We start from the raw sequence: 21,170 nt of genomic DNA on the forward strand, positions 1-21,170 counted from the left end.
ATATATATATGAAGCAAAAAAAGTGTGGTGGAAGATCCAAAGCTGGATTGCTAAATGGTTGCTTAAGGTAGTGAGTCTAGAGCACCTACATTCTAAGGAGAGTATTGTAGGCCATGAGTTGAAGGCTTAATCTGTCACGACCCGATTCAGACCACCTAGTTAGAGGTTACTTTTATATGCCAGATACTTATATTGTTGACATTTTTGCACGTGATGACTTTGATTAGATTATTAATGATGCTAGATGATACTATGGTGTTTTAATAATGTTAATGATGATAGATGTTATTTATGATATTTAGAATGCTATTTATAATTGAATTAATGATCGACCCACTTGAATCCTCGCCCATAGGGAAACATGGACAAAAACACGAACTACAGTCTTGTCTTCACCATGCACAATAAATGCAAAGGAGAATGAATGCAAGAGAGAAAGAAAGACGAAGATCTTACCACTGTGGAGGAGGCCTTACCACCTCCTCCACTCATGGGAGGGAACCCCATTGTCGAGCCTGGACATGTGGTCCACGTCGACAAACCCTAGTTGCAAACCATCCTAAATTACCACTATTTCCTTTAATTTATAATTTTTATGTCTCCTAATACAAATAAAAAAAGGACAATTACATAATCCATAGTAAAACAAACAATCTATTTAAATATCATAATTTTAAAATAAATATACCTTTTCAAAAATCTTTATGTTAGAGTAATCCTTTATTAGCTAATAATTATTTATTTAATTATTAGTCTATTATACTCTATGCTTAAGCTTAAACTTAGGAATCTTATAATTCTTTAAGGTTTTCTCCTTTAGGGTTTTGAGTATCCTCTTATAAGGATTCTCTCTTTTTATTTTCATAATAACTGTAATTATTGAATTGCATTCTTGTTGCACAATCAATATGACTCCTCTTTTCTGGATCTCTGAATTGTGGCCTCCATAACTTTTTTGCTTCTCTCCTTCTGTGATAGATTTGCATGCAGGTGATCTTTGGGAGCTGTAGAGTTGATTTCTCCTCAACTCCAATATGCTATCAAAGCTCTAGATCTACATGCCCCTATTCTCTTCATGAGAGATTTTAGGCCTTGTTCTTCAGATATGTGTATTCGAGGGTTTGTGCAGTTGTTTTTTTGCATTTCTGGGTGTAGCTGAATTTTTATACACTTTGGTGCCAAACGGACCTTGCCATTGGATTTGGGTGGTCGTTTCCACAAAATTTGATATAAAATTCGCCTATATTCGACATCAGGTGTTTGGGAAGCCAAAACAAATTTTGGCCCAAGGTCGTATGACCTCGAGCACATAGTTCGAGAAGGTTTTTTTTTAAGCATGTGCTTTTTTTCCCAAACAAAATTTCATTTTGTCACGAAATTTTTAAAAAAGGGGTTTTGATTTTTCATCGAAAAGGGTGTGTTTTTTAATAATGGGCGGATTTGTTTTAAAAAGAGGGGGAATTTATTAAAAGGTACCCACAGGTATCAAAGATGGCAGGCCTTGCGGGTCCCTTTGTCCCTTGGCCCCTGTGTGCCTGCTACTGGAGTTGACTGCTGCTTGTCGGCGTTGCCTGTCCCTGTCGTCTTCCCCCGCCCCTACACCTCAAACAATCCACCCCTACGGTCTAGCCTCCGATCATCGGCCACCTACTCGTCACCCAAGCGCCATTGTTTGCTTTCCGGCAGCCCTGCCGCCTCTGATGCCCCTCGGATGTCCCACTGCCAACTGCATACTGGTTTTCTTTTCCAGTCATCAGATGCAATTTTCCAGCAGTCAAGATTTTTATGCAGCGACTTGATTTTTTTTTCGACAAAGATTTTTCAAGCAGACTATTTTTTTGCCTACAACGGCCATACAACTGTCAAATTTAGGCTCACAGTCTGCTAACGTCAGCAGACCTGAAAGCCCCTTTTGGGTCCATCCGAAAAACCTTCAGTTTTTTGGTCGTATCTTGGGCATACGGAGGCGTTTGTTGACAAACTTTATATCGTCAGAAAGATCTTTCCACGCTCTATCCAGATCTAGAGGTTTGAACTTTTGATTTTTCTTTTTTGATGGTGTTTTTTGCTATCAAAATTAGAGGTTCAATTTTGCACTCCATGAGACATAACTTGAGCATCTCAACTCCATTTTTTGAAAACTTTATATTGTTGGAAAGCTTGTTCTATGTTCTTTACATTCATATGAGTTTTCTTTCTAGATTTTGCTCCAGGTATATTTTATTCATTTTTTTGCTTTTAAGCACTTTGGTAAATATCTTGGATGTTTCAGGTCCTGGGATCTCTTTCTTTGAGTAGGATGTCTCATATTTGGCTATTCTTTCTATTTCTAGTATTTTATCTCTTCTGATCATTGTAGCATTTTATTTATGCAAACATACTGAGATAAAGTGCCATCATACATTATATACTTGGGATCTTGCGCATCTTGTGCCTTATTGTACATGCACTACTTATAAAGTGCCATGGGGGGTTGATGTTTGCCTTTGTTTGCCATCTACCTTTTATTGGTAATATGGATGTGTTGCATTAGTTTTGTCATTGATGTCAACACTTATCCTTCGGGAGATCTTTGATTATGTTGAACCGACACATTATGCTCACCGACAATTCAGTGACTTATGCATAGTCATCGGTATATTGTTCACCAGTGGTTATATGGTTCATCGACATGGTTGATGACTTGTTATCAACTGGAGATCACTTGATTATGTCAAAGACATGGTTTGGATTCTTGGTTTTGTTATTTTGGTTATTGGTCTAATCGGTTTGACATATTTGTTGTTATCGGCAAATTGGCCTAGGTTATGGACTGATATGCATTATCTATTCTAGATCAACACGAGACGTTATGGAGATGATTTATTGATTGGATATTGTTGTAAATGTATTGAGTCAACATGATGTGTCGCATCTTGACTTGTTTATAATTGATTTTATTGTAATATTCTTAGTGAGCAGACCTACACATTTGGTCTTAGGTTTTGTATATATGAAAGATCTCAATTGATGAGATGTGGGATAGGATATGTAAGGTTATGGCATTGTAACATGGTATGTGTGAATATTGAAGATCATATGAGCAGACCATAGAGAAGGTTCAAGGAAGGTTTGAAGGTGATTATCAGAGCTTAACCGACACTGAATCTAGCATTGGAGGTGCTATTTTGAACAGTACATTATTCTAGGATTTAATCATCCTACTATAGTCATTGTGACTCCCATTTGAGCAGTGTGCTCTAGGCGGTTGGTTTTTCTGCATGTGCAGACCCCATTTGTATACACATACTATCTGCAGTAGTATCATCTGATTGTAGGTAAGTTTTCCCACCGTGGTTTTCCCCCTTGCAGGGTTTCCATGTTAAAATCTTTGTGTTATGTGTTGTGGATGTTGTTTCTCTTTATGTTTCATGCATTAAGTTTCTCTGGTATTGATATTAACTGTTAATCTGTTAACCGACATTAAGTTTGGTTTACCGTATTAAGTATCAATTGGGTTGAAATTATTAGACAACTGATTCACCCCCCCCCCCCTCTTAGTTGCCTTCTGGGTCCTAACAATTGGTATCAGAGCTAAGTTCTCTTTTTGCAAAAGCCTAACAGCTTGAGGATGTCCTATGGCAACAAACATTTTCAGGAAGGACAGTTCGAAACTTGATGGAACTAACTATGGTATATGGAAGATCAAAATGGAGACACATCTGAATTGCATTGGAAGAGACATATGGGAAGCTACAAAGAATGGCTATGTTGACCCTACATCGAATCAACCTAATCCACCAACATTGGGTAAAGATCAAGAAAATGATTGCAAAGCAAGAGAATCACTTTTGAGTGCATTATCAGATCAACAAATCATGGGATTATCAAACCGATCTACTACTAAACTTATTTGAGATAAATTGGAGACACTGAATGAAGGAGATACCACTATCAAAATTGTAAAACTGGAATGTTTCTGGGTCAGGTATGAAATTTTGAAAATGGAAGAAGATGAAAGAATTTCTTCTTTTATGGAAAGAGTTAATGAAATTGTTTTGGAAATACAATGTTGTGGAGGATCCTTAAGTGAAGATAAAATTGTTTCTAAAGTTTTAAGAGCATTGCCACCGGCATATAAAATGAAAGTAACTGCTATTAATGAGTTGAGAACAATGCCCAATACATCAGTATCTAGAGATACCTTGGTTGGAAAACTTTCAGCATTTGAGCTTGAGGAATTTGGTCATGTTGCTACAATTAAGACAGATATAGCCTTTAGAGCATTATCATCTACAACATCTTCATCATCATCTGATAAATCTGATTGGGAATCACTTTATGCAAGAGAACTTGAAGATACCAGAAAGGAAAATGAAGAATTGGAAGAACTTGAAACACTATTTGCAAGGAAAATGCCTAAAGGCCCAGTTGGAAGTAAGTATGAATGTAAAGCATCATTTGAATGTTTTAATTGCAATAAAGTTGGTCATATGGCATCTAGATGTCCTGATAGACATGCAAGATTAAGAGAGGAAGCTAAAAGAACATATAAGCCTAACTCTGAATATCAGAGATACAGATTTAAGAAGAATAGAGACAAATCTTGTTACTATGCTGATGAAGGAGTTACTAATGATTCTAATGAAGAACAAACAGACAATGGATGGGATTTTGTTGCAATAAAAGAAGATCAATCAGCACCTCCTCTTCCACTGGTAGAGCAGGCCCTGTCAGCTAAAATTGAAGAAAAGGATGAATGGATCATAGATTTCGGATGTTCACATCATATGACTAGTGATAAAAGTAAATTCTTATCTTTTTAGGAATATAGTGGAGTTCTAGTAAGATTTGGCGATGATAAAGCTTGTTTGATCAAAGGAAAAGGCACTATATCTTTGGATGGTAAGCACAATACTAACAATGTTTATTATGTTGAAGGTTTGAAGCATAATCTTTTGAGTGTTGGTCAATTAGTTGAAAAAGGATTTCAGTTACAGTTCAAGAATGGTAAATGAAAAATCATGAACATAATTGGATTGGAAATTGTAACCGGTAATCAGACTAAAGGTAATATCTTTCATTTGAACAACAATGATAAGACATGCTTGATTGCACATATTGATGAAAGTTGGTTATGGCATAAGAGACTTTGTCATGTGAATTTTGATTGCATTGTAAAGATCAGTTCAACTAAGGCAGTAAGGGTTTTACCTAAGATTGTGAAACCTCATAATCTGGTATGTAAGGAATGTCAAATGGAAAAGCAAGTTAGAACAACTTTTAAGAGTATTTTTGAGAAAGCCAATACTGTTCTTGATTTAATCCATATTGACTTGTGTGTTTCGACAAGAAATCTACAGGAAGATAGATACTTTATGCTAATTATTGATGATTATTCTAGAATGTGTTGGGTTACTTTTCTTGGGGAGAAATCAAAAGCTTTTGGAAAATTCAAACTATTCAAGGCAATGGTAGAGAATGGAATCGATAAGAAAATCAAATGTTTGAGATTAGATCAAGGAGGAGAATTTACATCTAAGGAGCTTAATACATTCTGTGAAGTGAATGGAATCAAAAGACAACTATCAACACCTCAGACACCTCAGCAGAATGGAATTGTGGAAAGGAAGAACAAAACTATTCTAGATGCAACTAGAAGCATGATATTGGAAGAAAATCTACCTCATGTATATTGGAGAGAAGCAGTGAATACAACGGTTTACACTTTCAATAGAATTCACATCAAAGGTGAAACCGGTAAGATCCCTTATGAACTATACTCTTAAATACTTTAGAATTTTTGGAAGCAAATGCTATATTAGGAGAGATGAGTATATTGGTAAATTTGATCCTAGAAGTGACGAAGGAATATTTCTTGGTTATTCATCTAAGAGCAAGGCATATAGATGTTTTGACAAAAGATTGCAGAAAATCATTGAGAGTGCAAATGTGAAGATAGATGAAAAATTTAGAGGAAATTCAAGGTCTATAGATTCTGAACCGGCAGTTGAAATGATCATAAATGAGCCTATATAGAGTGCACCAGTACAGAGTGTGGATCCAGTCACACCGACATCATCAGATAATTCCACAGTGACTGAAGAACAACAACATGTGAATAAACCCAGGTATGTAAGACTAAATCACTAAAAAAATCAGATAATTGGGAATAAGTATTAAGGTGTTATGACAAGAGGAAGATTGGAAAATGAAGAGGTATGTTTAATTTCTCAAATTGAACCAACATCTATTATTGAAGCTTGTCAAGATGAACATTGGATTAAAGCAATGGAAGATGAACTAGATCAAATTGAAAAGAACAATACATGGACATTAGTTCCCCGACCTAAAGACAAAAATGTAATTGGAACTAAATGGGTATTCAAAAATAAACTTAATGAAGATGGTAAGGTAATTAGGAACAAAGCAAGATTAGTGTGTAAAGGATATTCACAAAAAGAGGGAATTGATTATAATGAAACCTTTGCACCAGTAGCTAGAATTGAGGCGGTCAAATTATTTCTTGCGTTTGTAGCTCATAAGAACTACAAAGTATATCAGATGGATGTAAAATGTGCATTTCTGAATGGTGATCTTGAAGAGGAAGTTTTCATTGAACAACCTGATGGATTTTAATCGACAAATGATAAGGACATGGTTTGTAGATTAAGGGAAGCTTTGTATGGATTGAAGCAAGCTCCTAGACCTTGGTATGCTAGATTGGACAAATATCTTTTGAAGCTTGATTACACTAAAGGTAATGTAGACAACAACTTATATTATAAAGTAACTAATGATGGCATCTTGGTTATTGAAGTTTTTGTTGATGATATCATTTTTGGAGGAGAAGATGGATTGTGTAAAGACTTTGCTAACAAGATGCAGGAAGAATTTGAAATGTCTATGATTGGGGAGATAAATTTTTTTTTAGGATTGCAGATTTCAATGTCAAACAAAATACTTGAAGGAACTATTGAAGAAATTTGGTATTGAAAACTCCAAACTGGTAAGTACTCCTATGACTACAACTGATAAATTGGCATTGAAGGATGATTCAGCTCCTGTTAATCCGACACGATACAAGTCTATGATTGGAGGTTTACTGTATTTGACACAAACAAGACCTGATATAATGAATGCAGTATGTATTGTTTCAAGATTTCAGATTAATCCTAAAGAAAATTATGAATCGACAGTAAAAAGGATTTTCCGGTATCTACAAGGCACAACAAATCTTGGTTTATGGTACCCTAAAGATGAAAATTTTGATTTATGTGCATACACTGATGCAAATTGGGCAGGAGATGTAGATGATAGAAAGAGCACCACTGACGGAGAATTATTTCTTGGTAGCAGATTGATTTCATTGTTGAGTAAGAAGTAGAGTTGTGCATCATTATCAACAACAAAATCAAAATATGTTGCAGCAGTAACTAATTGTACTCGGGTATTATGGATTAAGCAAATGTTGAAGGACATAAAGGTAAAATGTAAAGAACCTATAATCATTTATTGTGATAATTTAGCAACAATTGATATATCAAAGAATCCAGTATTCCACTCTAAGACTAAACATGTTTCTATCAAATACAATTTTCTGAAAGAGAATGTTGAAGCAAAAGAAGTAAGATTGGTTTATGTGAATACTAAAGAGCAGATTGCAATTATCTTTACTAAACCTTTGCCTAAGGAAACTTTTGAATATCTCAAAGAGAAGCTTGGGATAATACCCTCGCCGGTAGAGACTTAGACAGTTGAAGATTAGCATCAAATCGACAGAAAATAATAGAGAAACCTTTTTTCAGCTTTGATGAAGGAGAGCTACTTCACACTTGGGGAGTAGTTAGTTATTAATTGGTTATATGTTCTGGTATTTTTATTTGCTTTGGCATTTGATGTCAAAGGGGGAGAGATATCTATGGAAAAACTTTGTATTTAGGAAGCATTATCCTAGGGGGAGAGATCATTCATTGGGGGAGAGATATATACTCTCTGCATTTTGGTTTTGATTTCCGGTATTGATCTATTTTGGAGATTTTTTGGTTTTTGGCATTTTGTTTTTGACACTTAGATGTTTTTCCATCTAGTGTTGCCATCAATGGCAAAGGGGGAGATTGTTGGTATTATGGATGTTTTGCATTAGTTTTGTCATTGATGTCAACACTTATCCTTTGGGATATCTTTGATAATGTTGAACCAACACATTGTGCCATCGACAAGTTCAGCGACTTATGCACAATCACTAGTATATTGCTCACCGACAGGTTATATGGTTCATCGACATGGTTGATGACTTGTTATCATCTGGAGATCACTTGATTATGTCAAAGACATAGTTTGGATTCTTGGTTTTGGTATTTTGGTTATTGGTCTAATCGGGTTGACATATTCGATGTTATCAGCAAATTGGTCTAGGTTATGGACTGGTATGCATTATCTATTCCAAATCAGCACAACACATTATAGAGATGATTTATTGATTGGATATTGTTGTAATGCATCGCATCTTGACTTGTTTGTAATTGATTTTATTGTAATATTCTTAGTGAGCCGACCTACACATTTGGTCTTAGGTTTTGTATATATGAAAGATCTCAATTGATGAGATGTGGGACATGATATATAAGGTTATGGTATTGTAACATGGTATGTACGAATATTGAAGATCATATGAGCAGACCATAGAGAAGGTTCAAGGAAGGTTTGAAGGTGATTGTCAGAGCTTAATCGGTACTGCATCTAGCATTGGAGATGCTATTTTGAGCAGTACATTATTCTAGGATTTAACCATCCTACTGTAGTCATTGCAACTCCCATTTGAGCAGTGTGCTCTAGGCGGTTGGCCTTTCTGCATGTGCATACCCTATTTGTATACACATACTATCTGCAGTAGTATCATCTGATTGTGGGTAAGGTTTCCCACCATAGTTTCCCCCCTTACAGGGTTTCCATGTTAAAATCTATGTGTTATGTGTTATGGATGTTGTTTCTCTTTCTGTTTCATGCATTAAGTTTCTCTGGTATTGATATTAACTGTTAATCTGTTAACCCACATTAAGTTTGGTTTACCGATATTAAGTATCAAGTTTGATTAAGTATCAATTGGGTTGAAATTATTAGACAACTGATTCACCCCCCGGCCCCCCTCCCAGTTGCCTTCCGGGTCCTAACAGCTTTGTCATATGAGTGTTCCTTCAATGACATTAGCCTCATGATGTGTGTCAAGTGAGTGTTCCTTCCATGACACTATGTACTTTTTCTCTGCACCTTCGATGTTTCTGGTTCTTTGTCATGCAATTCTTGTTGGTCGTTCTTTTCAGTGTACCTGTCCCTCTCCCTTTTCAGCATTATGGGGAGGTTTGTCCAGTTGTTCTAATGTTTCCTTGGTTCGATTGATCAGCTCTTTAGGCTTTGGTGTTTCATGCCATCTGTATCTTCGAGTTCAGTTGTTTGCCTTTGTTTGCCATTTGATTTGAGTAATGTCATTTGAGGGCACTCATGCAGTTTACAATCTTCTCTACCTAGTCATGTTCTATTCCAGTGGAGGTTCTTCATATCAACAGTTACTCTTTGACAGTGTTTGTAGCTATTTCATGCTTCAGTGGTGCTCTTCATTCTCTTCATTTTGTTCCTATCTTCTAGAATACTCTTGTTTGGAGGCTTCTTAATCCTTCACTTGAGCTTTCATCTCTTCTTAGAGAGGAGTTTTGTTCCCACAGGGTTTTCTCCTTTTTCTCCAATTTACAAAGATTTTATTGTACTTGGGTACCTCATCAGGTCTAGTTGTCGGGACCCATTGTTGCTTTCCTGCATTTTTTACATGCTTTTTTAGTCCTTAGTTGTTTTTTAGCTACTCCCTAAATTCATCTTAAGGGGGGGTGTTAGAGTAATATTTTTTTAGCTAATAATTATTTATTTAATTATTAGCCTATTGTACTCTATGCTTAAGCTAAACTTAGGAATCTTATAATTCTTTAGGGTTTTCTACTTTAGGGTTTCAAGTATCCTCTTATATGGATTCTCTCTTTGTCTTTTCATAGTAACTGTAATTATTGAATTGCATTCTTATTGCACAATCAATATGACTCCTCTTTTTTGGATCTCTGAATTCTTGGCCTCCATAATTTTTTTGCTTCTCTCCTTTTGTGACAGGTTTGCATATAGGTGATCTTTGGGAGCTGTAGAGTTGATTTTTCCTCAACTCCAATACTTTATTTATATAAGTAAATGGTTATTAGTATAAATTAAAAACAAATATTATATGTACAACTTCATGGAGCTTGATATATTTGATTCATACGAAACTAGATATCTCCTATCTAATGGGTATTGTCTCCAAGTATGTTTATAATACTTCAATGTGTTTTGGCATCCAATATTTATCTTATAGCAATTAGTCTTACATCAACAACCTAATTCTCGCACTAGGTTACTTTGGCACTTATTGTCTTCCATTGTGTTGTATAAAGTCTCAAGTCTAAAGTAGTTAACATAATCATAATCTCATCATCGTCATTTGTATTTGTTATTTGTTCCCTCTCCCTCTTCCTCTTTATCTCTCACTCTTCCTATATACTTATTTGTTTCTTAATCTCTTTCTCTCTACCTTTATCTATCCCTCTATCTCTTCCTCTCTATTTGTCCATCTCCTTATCTTTATCTCTCCATCTGTCTCTATTTATTTCTTTCATTCCTCTTCTTCTCCTTCGATTTTCATGATTACTTTTATCTGCTCTAAACAAACTATACTATTATTTATTTCTTAATCTCTTTCTCTCTACCTTTATCTCTCCCTCTATCTCTTCCTCTCTATTTGTCCATCTCCTTATCTTTATCTCTCCGTCTATCTCTATTTATTTCTTTTATTCCTCTTCATCTCCTTCCATCTTCATGATTACTTTTATTTACTCTAAACAAACTATACTATTGGGAGGAGCTTTAAGAGATGAAATTTTCAACGAATTAAATAGATAATAATTCATTTAAAAAATATTTCTAATTAAAAAATGATTTTTTTCTTTAATAAAAAATATTAACTCCTAATTCGTATTGCCTAACGGTAAAAACTAAGGTGACTTCTACCTACAATCGAAGCTCAACTGTGAAAAAAACTGGAATCTGGGCGATGCACGGTAAAGAGCAGTCGGGCAGTTCAAAATTATCACGAGGAAAGAGGAACAGAAATCAGTATGCCTTAGTTTTCTTGTTTACGAGAAACCTGGAAGCATTTTAACGAGCAATTCTCTTGCGAATTTAGGCGAATATCACAGGGAAAGTTATATTAAGTGCGCGCGCAAACTTCAATTACAGAATTTGTGCGTAAAGTAGTCTGACCTCTGTTAAATCTCAGAGCGGGTAAAAAATCCTAAAACGCAGATGCGTCAGATTAAACCCTAAGCTATAAGATATATTGCTCAAAAAATACGGTTTGAATCTGAAGGCGTAAGGCCCCGCTCTAAGCGGCGCCCGAAGTCCTAATAAACCCTTGCAAAGCATTTTTCAGCTGAAGTGGAATATCTCAGAGCTGTTAGCTCGTTTATTTCATGGCGAATGGCATAGCCAAAGTAAACATAAAAACACCACAATTCATTACTCGCCCTTTCCATTATCCTCTCAGGTGAGTGCAGCTAACTTTTAATAGTCGGTCTTGACCCTCATTTGGTATTATCCACTCTAATATCGGACTTCTGAAAAAAGAATATGTTAAAATTCAGGTATCTTGAGCTGATAAGTTTACGGGTTTCACCAACAAGGAAAGCGTTAAAAGTATCATTGAAAGCACGACAAAACAAATCACCCTCCAGGTATTTATGCTACCTAAATTTGGATAATACCCAAGAATATCATGAATTGTATGTAATTTATATAGAATGTTCGTCGGATGATAGCGTGTTTGTTTCTCAAATGAATAACTCGTGCTTGACATAAACAGGGGATAAATAAAAATAGTGCTGTAATCTGTATTCTTTAAGTTGCGGGCACAGATTCTGCATTTAATTTAAAATGGTCTGCGCTCTAACAAGAATTGTATCATTGACCTTACAATTCTCGACATTGATTCTCACTGGGAATCGATTTTGAGATTGTTGAAGTTCGGAGGTCAAGCTCAAAGCCCTGCCTGAAAAGGCAATTTCCTAGGTCCTTGTCTAGCCAGCAGGCTAAATTGGGTAATGAGAGCCCCATTGTGAGAACGATGGTGAATGGTAAACAATCGAAGGTTTCGGCAGGTAGTTGTATTTATTTTTTCCTTTTTTGTGGGATGTGAATAGCATGTTTTAAGTCATGTCAAGATGACCTCCTTGAATAGTCATTACACACAGTTTTATCTATGGCTAGGGGAACCTACCTAGCACACAAGTGCCTTTTAAGCATTTGTTAGCAGGGGAAGAGACTGTGAATGTGATCTACTGCTTTAGGATTTTCCTCTTACCATGTATATCTTATTTAGATTTTGTACTTTTAGGTTTTTTGACCACATAAAAAAGCTTTGGATTAAACCATGACTTGGTTATCTTCATAACGCAGCTGTGGAGAAACTCTTCATTAAGATGTACACAGTAGTTGTTAAATATTGATGATCCTGATATCCTGGAGATTAGACTTTTGCAGAAGGAATCGCTACAACTCTGCATAACTGGAAACAGGGGCACCCAACAACTCGGCATCCTTAATGCTCATTCTAAGTGGCTCCACAAAACTTGAACTTGGGTTCAATTGTAATCTCTGCATACCCGGCAACAAGGGCACTCAACAACCTCAATGCACATCCAATTGGCTTAGCAAAGCTAGAATTTGGCTCATAATCATGGCAATCACTCAGTGTTATTAGCAAACAGCTTTCTGCTTGACCATAACATTTAAAACTATCTTATTGCTTTTGTTTCTATAAAGTGCACCTGAGCTTGCAAACTTTCTGCTGGTTGAAAATTTCAGAAAACAACTGTGTTACCTGGGGATGCATCCCCAGCCCTCAGACTGCTGTTTCCATTCCCCATAGTATTTTGGAAATGGCAGGATCGCATGGGATGCCCCCCTGGCTGTCCCGAAAACCTTGAAATCCACAAAACATTTTGGAAATGGCATATTAGAACGAAAAATGATCTGGGACTTCTGTTCATCCCAATGATGGCTGGGGATTTCTGAGACGTCCCTCAACAGTCCTGAGGACAGCCAGACTTCCCAGATGGCATGTGAATTTCTTATATTGTTTTAAAACAAATCCTTCATAAGTTCATCATATTAAAAACCTGTTTTAAAAGGTGTGTGGGTCCCGCCAACCTCCCAAGCCCCTTAACCCTATTATCATTTCACATGATACATTTGAATATTTTTAATTTCATACCTGTACCATTTCATTATTGTGACTATTTTTGGTGCTTGCATATGCCTGCCACAATTTTTCAAAGACATATCATCACAATCTACTGCTACACTTTCTCATTTTTAGGCATCGACCATTAAGGTGTTGTGGCCATTTTTATTTTTCTTGTTTTTTAACATAACAAAAAACAGTTAATGACTGAGTTTGTAATTATTATCATTGTTTTTTTCCAGTTTGCTTTCACATAAAAAGTTCAAAACCACAATTCTACAGCATTAGCAACGTCTGAAACATCTCTTTGATCCTTCATCTTTGACATTGAAAATGAGCACTAGTAGTAGTGATGACGATGAAATGGGTAGTACAGATGGGAAGTTGAAGGGAGTGTTGGAGGTTCTCATTCTTCTAGAAATCCAAACACAAGCTTTCTTGGAACGCCACAAGGCTGTTTTGCATGCCCTTCATCTTCTATTCAGCAGTTGCAAAAGGCTCTTTCAACTCAAAAAAGCCCTTGTTACAGTTTGTCACCAATTTAAGTGATAATTAGGGTAAAAATACAAGGGCCATGCTTGCAATATTGATTTTTATGGGAGCTATAGTAAGGTTGGACGTCATTTTTTGGGTGAAAGTGGACATGGGGCTAGAGTTTTTTGGGGTACATCGTTGGAATTGTGGGCTGAAATGCTAAAGTGGGTTGGATGAGTGAGATAAAAACTACTAGTACTAAGAAACGTCCTTTCACACCATTGCCATTTATTGATGAGTATTACAATATATCAGTTGAAGAGGGTTACGATAAGGAGAAGAGAAAGGTTCCTTGTATTGCAAGTGAGAAAAATACAGTGGTAGGGTCGTTGAATTTGCAGAAATGTGAGTGGGTTGATGATTTAGTGGTCGAAATTTTGTATGCATACGTCATCCCATTCTATCTTTTGCAAGGTCTCCTTATTTAAGAGGAAAGTTGAGACATGCAATGGTAGTTGGACCCTCTTATGTTCCTCTCGGAGAACATAGATTGTGTACTTCCATCCCCGACAAACAATATGCAAAGGTGAACGTATTGATGGAGGAGATGAGAGAAACATGGATTATGAGTGGTGGTTCCATTGTAATGGATGGGTGGATTGATATTCAACATCATAAATTCTTTAATATTATTGCTACATGTCTTGCTAGTGTTGTTGATTGTTTTCGGAAATGTAAGGATGCCAATTACCAATTCGACCTTTTGAAGGAGGCCATATATTAGGTTGGGCTTTCTAATGTTGTGTAAGTTATGACACATTCAACTCATGTTTGTAAGTTAGTTGGTTTGATGGTTGAGAGTACTGGCAAACATATTTTATGGATTACATGTTGTGTACATGCTTTTGATGCTTTGAAAGACATCGGAAAACATAGATTGAGTGAAGACTATGGTAGCTGAATCTAGAGACATGCAAATGTTTATATGTAACTATCACACTTCACTTGCAATATTTCGATCTTTTTGAAGAATGAATTCTTCAAATGAGTTGAGACTTGATAAACTAGCTATTTTATTTCACTTGAGAAGATGTTGGAGGTGTAGAATGCTCTTCAATCCATGATGGTATATGGAGAGTAGAAAAAGTGGGTTGAATCAAAGGTAGAAGAAGGGAAGAAGGTGAGACAAAGGGTGCTTGATGACTCTTGGTGGTCCAATATTAGGTAAAACAAATTTCTTTAATATGTTTGTACTTTGTTTTTATTTTTAATTTTAATTTTTAATATTTTTAATATGATTAATTTTTTAAATGTTGCTTGTAGATTTATTTGCTATATCATATCACTTATTCTGGGGTAAATAGATATACAGATATACACCCTCCTAACCTGGGAAACATGCTTGATCAAATGAGGCAAACAATTCGTGACAAGGATCTTGGATTACAATTCTATGAGGAGTATATTAAGCCTATTGTCACAAAGAGGTTAAACACAATGAACACACCTTTTCATATATCTGCTTATGTTCTTAATCCCAAATTGTAAGGTCCCGCTATGAGGCCTAGAGGACTTAAACAAAAGAACAATGAAAATGCGATTTTTTTTTAAGGATAAAATTATACATGTACGATGAGTTACATACAACATGATAGGACAAGATGAACGATTATCAACTAACTAGAGTCCTCAAGGCCCCACAACGTTGTTACTCAAACAATAACATTTAACTCAACATACAAGATCATAAGGAACATCATTATTAATTACAACATTGATAATTCCATAGGATCATAGTACAAATTACATTGTTGTGAGGATATACATATGATCATCAAAATACATTACATTGGATCCATAATGACGTACAATCTCCAAGAGTACAATAATGGAATAAATACATAGATCTGCATCAATAAGAGAATCTTCAATCTTCCCATGAGCCATCATGAAACATGACGAAGGACGAACAAAACCCAATGGGTGCGAATAGCACTCCACCCAACCATGTGATACCATAAGGTCCACCCCCTGTGCTAGGAGGTATTAGTCAGACCCACAAGACGAACGTAGGCATACGAGGTACCAACATGACTCACAAGAGAATCACAAGACTATTGTCACAAGAGAGACTCACAAGTCTATAATCCACAAGAGACTCATACATCTGCACTCACAAGAGACTCACATGGCTATGATCACATGAGATTCATAAATAGATCAATCAATTTCCAGAGGCCCAAGCAATCCACAGAAGGATAAATAACAAGAGTTACCATTAGGTATGCAATAGGGAAGAGTGTCATCACTAGGTTGTCATGAGTTACCCTGGTAGGTCTTCCCTAGGTCCCGACCCTCGTGGTTACCCTAGTGACCTCTACCGACCCTCGGCCCCCGTACAACACTAGTGGACCACACCAACCTTTCGAAGGGACAAGATTGGTGGACGTTATTCAAGGCCTTCTCTCCTTACCCCGAACCTAAACAAGCATCCAAGAGTAAGAGAGGCACCAGATTAATCTTTTTAATGTGAACTAGCTACCCACCCAAGTTCATTAATTAATTTTCACTTGATTACAAAACCCTCATTGAGTTACCCTGGCGACCACTTTGGGTCCTGGCCCCCAATGAGAGCCACTCCCCCTTGACTTGCATCTAGGAAAACTAGAGCAACACAAGACCTATGACACTCAATACTCGAGATGACAAGGTCCAACCATAGCAAGCTCAACTCACTTGCTAGAACAAGATTCCAAATAAGGAGACACAACAATAAGCTAGGAATGACCATCTAGCACATAACAACATAACGAGCCACTGATCCAATAGTCATCAGGAGAAGGAGAACATCAATGTTCAATACCAGGATTCAAACACTGGAACAATTACATCAAGATTGAGGGATGACCAAACACAAGAACATGAGTTCTAACATCCTCAAGGCCTTTGGAGACAAAATGCACTCACCATGATCCCAAAGTTCCCACTTATAAAGGGGTGAATTCAAAGGCAATCACAATATCACCAAGCACCGAACAAATAGGGGATCGAATCACAACTTAAAACATAGAGGATCTTAACTTTGCTTCAACCAAATAAACTTTAGATAACATTAATTTTTACATCCAAAAAGAAACCATAACACAGCCCATTCACGTCTATATGATTCACACTATAAAGTTGATATATGCCTTTCAAAACTAAAATGCAAATAACTAAATTCTCTACAACACTATAATTAATCCCTGACTATTCACTTCCTATCTTTACAATTCAGTTTATTTCTTTAATTAAAGTACTCAAATCAGCATCCGCTAAATTCCCTAGAAAAGACATAATTCACACAAAAGCATGGTTGATATATCAACATTTAGGACTTACAAGGAGCCAATTACATTGATTACCATAATAATTTTTAACCATCTACTTCACCTGATCTTAGTTAATATTAATTCTATTATCCTAAAGGAAAAACATGAAACAATCCACTTACACCTCTGACCATGCAAGGGACACATCATACCACGATAATGAGAACGAAAGTCACGATTTGTATATACTGAAATTAAGCCTTAACCTTTCATTTCTACTTAATTAATTTTTGGTTAATCTTAACTTAATAATCCCAAATGAACTTAAATTAAAACCACTTAATCTATATAATTCGCACATTAATATTGGTATTGCTGCCTTTCAGAACATATAGGAAAACGTAAGCCAATTATCCCATTTCCCGACTATCACTATTTGTAAAATGATTTATTTGAATTAATTAATTAAGTTCAAAATATTTATATAAGAAAATCGATGTATAACATACATATATATATAAACCTTAAAAAATAGCATAGACGAGGAAGGATGACATGCCACACTCAGACCCGTGCTGGGTCCACGTCCATCGAATACTGAACAAGGCCATAGAATATGATAACGACACACCGATTTTACAATCGGTGGTACATGAAAGGAAACGCATTGACAAACACAAAAGACACAGTACTCCTACCGATTACCAGCTGGATGACAAGGAGGAATATAATGCACCAAAACTATAATCTGGCAAGAACTCAACAAGCTGTCAATAGTCACAAAATAAAGGGAACATGCCGAAAGGACCGTGGAATGCAGATGTTAAGCTCATCAACAAATTTATAGACGGAAAGCGAAGTCCACACAAATATGCCAGAAAAAAAAACAGAACAGAGGGGAATGCATTGCTGCAGAGCGTGGTGATAGGCTTAGCATGGGGCTGCCTCCTTCCACGCAGGTGCCAAGACATGGCTATGCCATATGAATACAGCCAACAAGGCATTTCGAATTTAACATACGATTATAATAACAATTCATATTGTATTAAATCACGGGTTAAGCCGACTATGACAGCGGTGAACCAAAGAAGGAACAAACCAATTAAGGTAATCGGTAACTAAAGATTAAGCAAAACTAAAATAACTGACCGCAACAGAGATAAGAGGGAGAACGGTGGTAGTATGCACAGGTGAGGGAAAATAAGTCATGGCCACCGATTTTGCTGATCGGATCTGGCCTAAGGGTCAGGGTGATGACCACTTTATTCAAAAATATAACCAACATCGAAGGCATTAAGTACAACACAGAAAATCAGACGAAAGCTACACAGAAAAATTAAAGTGTTTTATTTTCACAGCCACTTCAAACCAAACCACAAAATACAATATTACGCTCAGCATGCAATCCAAGAGCCTGCGAAAAGAAAATTTATTCACACATGTCGATCACAGCGGTGAGATCGAGATAAAAGATGACCAGCCTACGTGTGAATACCAATTCCAAGTCAATCAGCTACAGGAGATATGGGATGCCCTTAACACAAACAATTTACATTTAAAGAAAATTATCACATCGACTCAGAAATGATCTGCAATGCATTGCTTATAAAGAAAAGAGAAGTCGTTAAATTTCCTGCAATCTAAAATGTTAAAGATTTAGAAATGGTAGACATGCAGTTGCAAGGTGGGAACAGAAACAAGGCACAAAGCGGTTTGATGAAAAACTTCAGAGCTACGTTAGGGTAATATAGACAATGCCTGATGATGATCTATAAGAGATATGCCTAAAGGAATGGGTCCGCAGAGTTAATCTTTACCAAAAACCGAGTGCATGCTGATCTAACAATGATATTTAAGCTTGAACATGTTATCTTTCCATGCATACAGATCTAAAGCTCAACGACTAAGGTGTGCATCCATGGATATACGGATTTTGGAAAAAGAAAGAATGGAGAAATAACATACCCTTAAACTGCAATAAGAGGTAGGGTGAGCGGCGTGTCCTTGCAACATTTGGTAGGGTTGCATGGCACCCATACACTGAATAACATGAATCCTAACCTTATTCCAATTTTTTGGTGCCTGCTAAAACTTTAAACAGAGAAATCCCCTTCAATTCCTCGAACAGGACTATGTGATTGTGATCGGAGAACAAAGGAAGCTTGAACGCTTCTCCCCCAGGAGATCCCCATAGAAACCCCCTCTCTGAAAAACAACCTCCCCAAAAATTGCATGGCAAGATTCCTTTCACTAAACCCAATTCAATTTGTAACTCCCTTCTACATAATCGTAACTTAATTTTTAAACAATTAAAATTAGTTACTTTTTGTTAAATTAAATAATATACCCAAATAAGTATTAATTCTTTCCCTCTATAAAAATAATTAAACCTTAACCTTACTCTAAAATACGAACTGCGAACTGACACAACGTGGAGGGCCAACAGGACAAACCACTGACATGACCGGGCAATCACAAGGCTAACAACAAACCACAGAAGTACTCGACAAGACTCTCGTTCTGTAGGAACGATGGCACATCAGGGTCTAACTGATAACTCCGGATTTCAACATTACCATTGGGTCAAAGAGCACGCTCAGACCTGAAGATTCAGGTGGAGTCGATGCTCGGTACCTGCAATTGCATCACCAAGAAAAACACGCATATATTTCTCCAGCATATACAGGCACACCGGTGGAGGAGAGTCGTGACATTCCATGTCCCTCCGAAGTGGGTGACGGAAGATCATCCCCTCTCACCCCATACAGGCTCGAACCCATACAAGAAAACGAACACAAGATATATACATAAAGTTGATATGTCAGTCCAAGGTTAGTACTTAATCATATAATTTAACATCTAAACATCCATAGAGATAAAATGCATAACCAACATCATATCCTAGAATCACGATAAAAGTCATTACATTAAAGAGTATTTCCCAGTCGCATAAACAACATGAGAAGTCAACCAGAGTCAAACTAGGTTAAACAAAGTCTGATCAAGGAAGGGGCATTACACAAATGGTATGCACCTAGATTTGGCCAAGTTCTTCCTTTTGAGGATGATGAGGTAGTAGAGAGGTTTATGAAGGCTCTTCATAGGATGTATAGCGTTAAGGATGCAACCATACTTTTGGGGTATTGGCTTCAGTTTTGTAATCTTTAGGGCCCTATATTTATCAAATTGGCAGCTAGGATGGATAGGACCATTACTGCACCAAAAACCCTATTGGACAATGGAAATTTCATGGGAAGGACACCACAGCAGAAGCAACTTGCCATTCATCTACTCTCTTAGATTGCTAGTTTCTTTACTGTAGAGAGGGATAAGTCTACTTATGGCTTCATATACTTGATTGAGAGGAACATTCTTACCTATAGATGAGCAGCGGAGCTAGTTGCTAGTTGCTTACCTATAGATGAGACTTCAAGATCAACAGATCATTGAGTTTAACAAACTCCATTAGCATGTTGGGGTGTTGATCTTGAAGGTTTAGGTAGATTGATGTGAAGGAGGTGTAGTTGGGATTGGTTGGGCTTCCATTGGATGAGCCACAACTCTAGTCAGAGAGTGACACTAATAGTTTTTTTGATAATGATAGCCCAGATTAGGCATAGCTGTACTTAATAGCATTACTATATTTTTTTTATGTCAGTCTACCAAAAACTTTGAACAGTGAAATTAGAAATTCAAATTATATTATTATTGTTGTTAGTGTTATATCATTAGCTATGAATCTAAATCATGATACACATAATTTTATTTAATGCTATTATGCTACTATCACTCCTGTTATGATATATTTATTGCTGCTATACTGTTGTCATTCTCTTAATTTTGTTACTCAATATTAGTTAAATTTTAAAAAATTTGAGAATCTCTACATATATATTGAAAATTCATATATATAATTATATTTTCTTAAGCATGGTGACATCCCCATGTACCCATCGAATTCAGATCAAATTTTTTTCTTTTGGTCCCTCAACAGTGTGAAATACAATCTGCTGTATTTTCTTAATGACTTGGTCAAATGAAGTTCAAATGACTAGAAATTGAACTCAGGTCCAGAATCATCTGCTTGAAAT

General features: G+C 36.4%; 1 protein-coding gene across 2 annotated transcripts in view; it reads left to right on the top strand.

Moving 5' to 3' along the window:
* Nucleotides 1–11,058: 11,058 nt before the first annotated feature.
* The window catches only part of LOC131077453 (pentatricopeptide repeat-containing protein At4g18975, chloroplastic), a 74,543-nt gene continuing 64,431 nt past the window's right edge, over nucleotides 11,059–21,170 (top strand). The window contains exons 1-2 of one of the 2 annotated variants that reach the window (XM_058014943.2): nucleotides 11,059–11,599; nucleotides 11,697–11,786. In XM_058014943.2, the coding sequence (XP_057870926.2) occupies nucleotides 11,526–11,599; nucleotides 11,697–11,786 (164 nt within the window). In that variant the 5' untranslated portion in view covers nucleotides 11,059–11,525. Of the gene's footprint in view, nucleotides 11,600–11,679; nucleotides 11,787–21,170 lie in introns of both variants that reach the window. The other variant, XM_059207493.1, reaches the window with a different exon arrangement.

Source organism: Cryptomeria japonica, chromosome 6 (genome assembly GCF_030272615.1).
Source record: "Cryptomeria japonica chromosome 6, Sugi_1.0, whole genome shotgun sequence".
Lineage (NCBI taxonomy): Eukaryota > Viridiplantae > Streptophyta > Pinopsida > Cupressales > Cupressaceae > Cryptomeria > Cryptomeria japonica.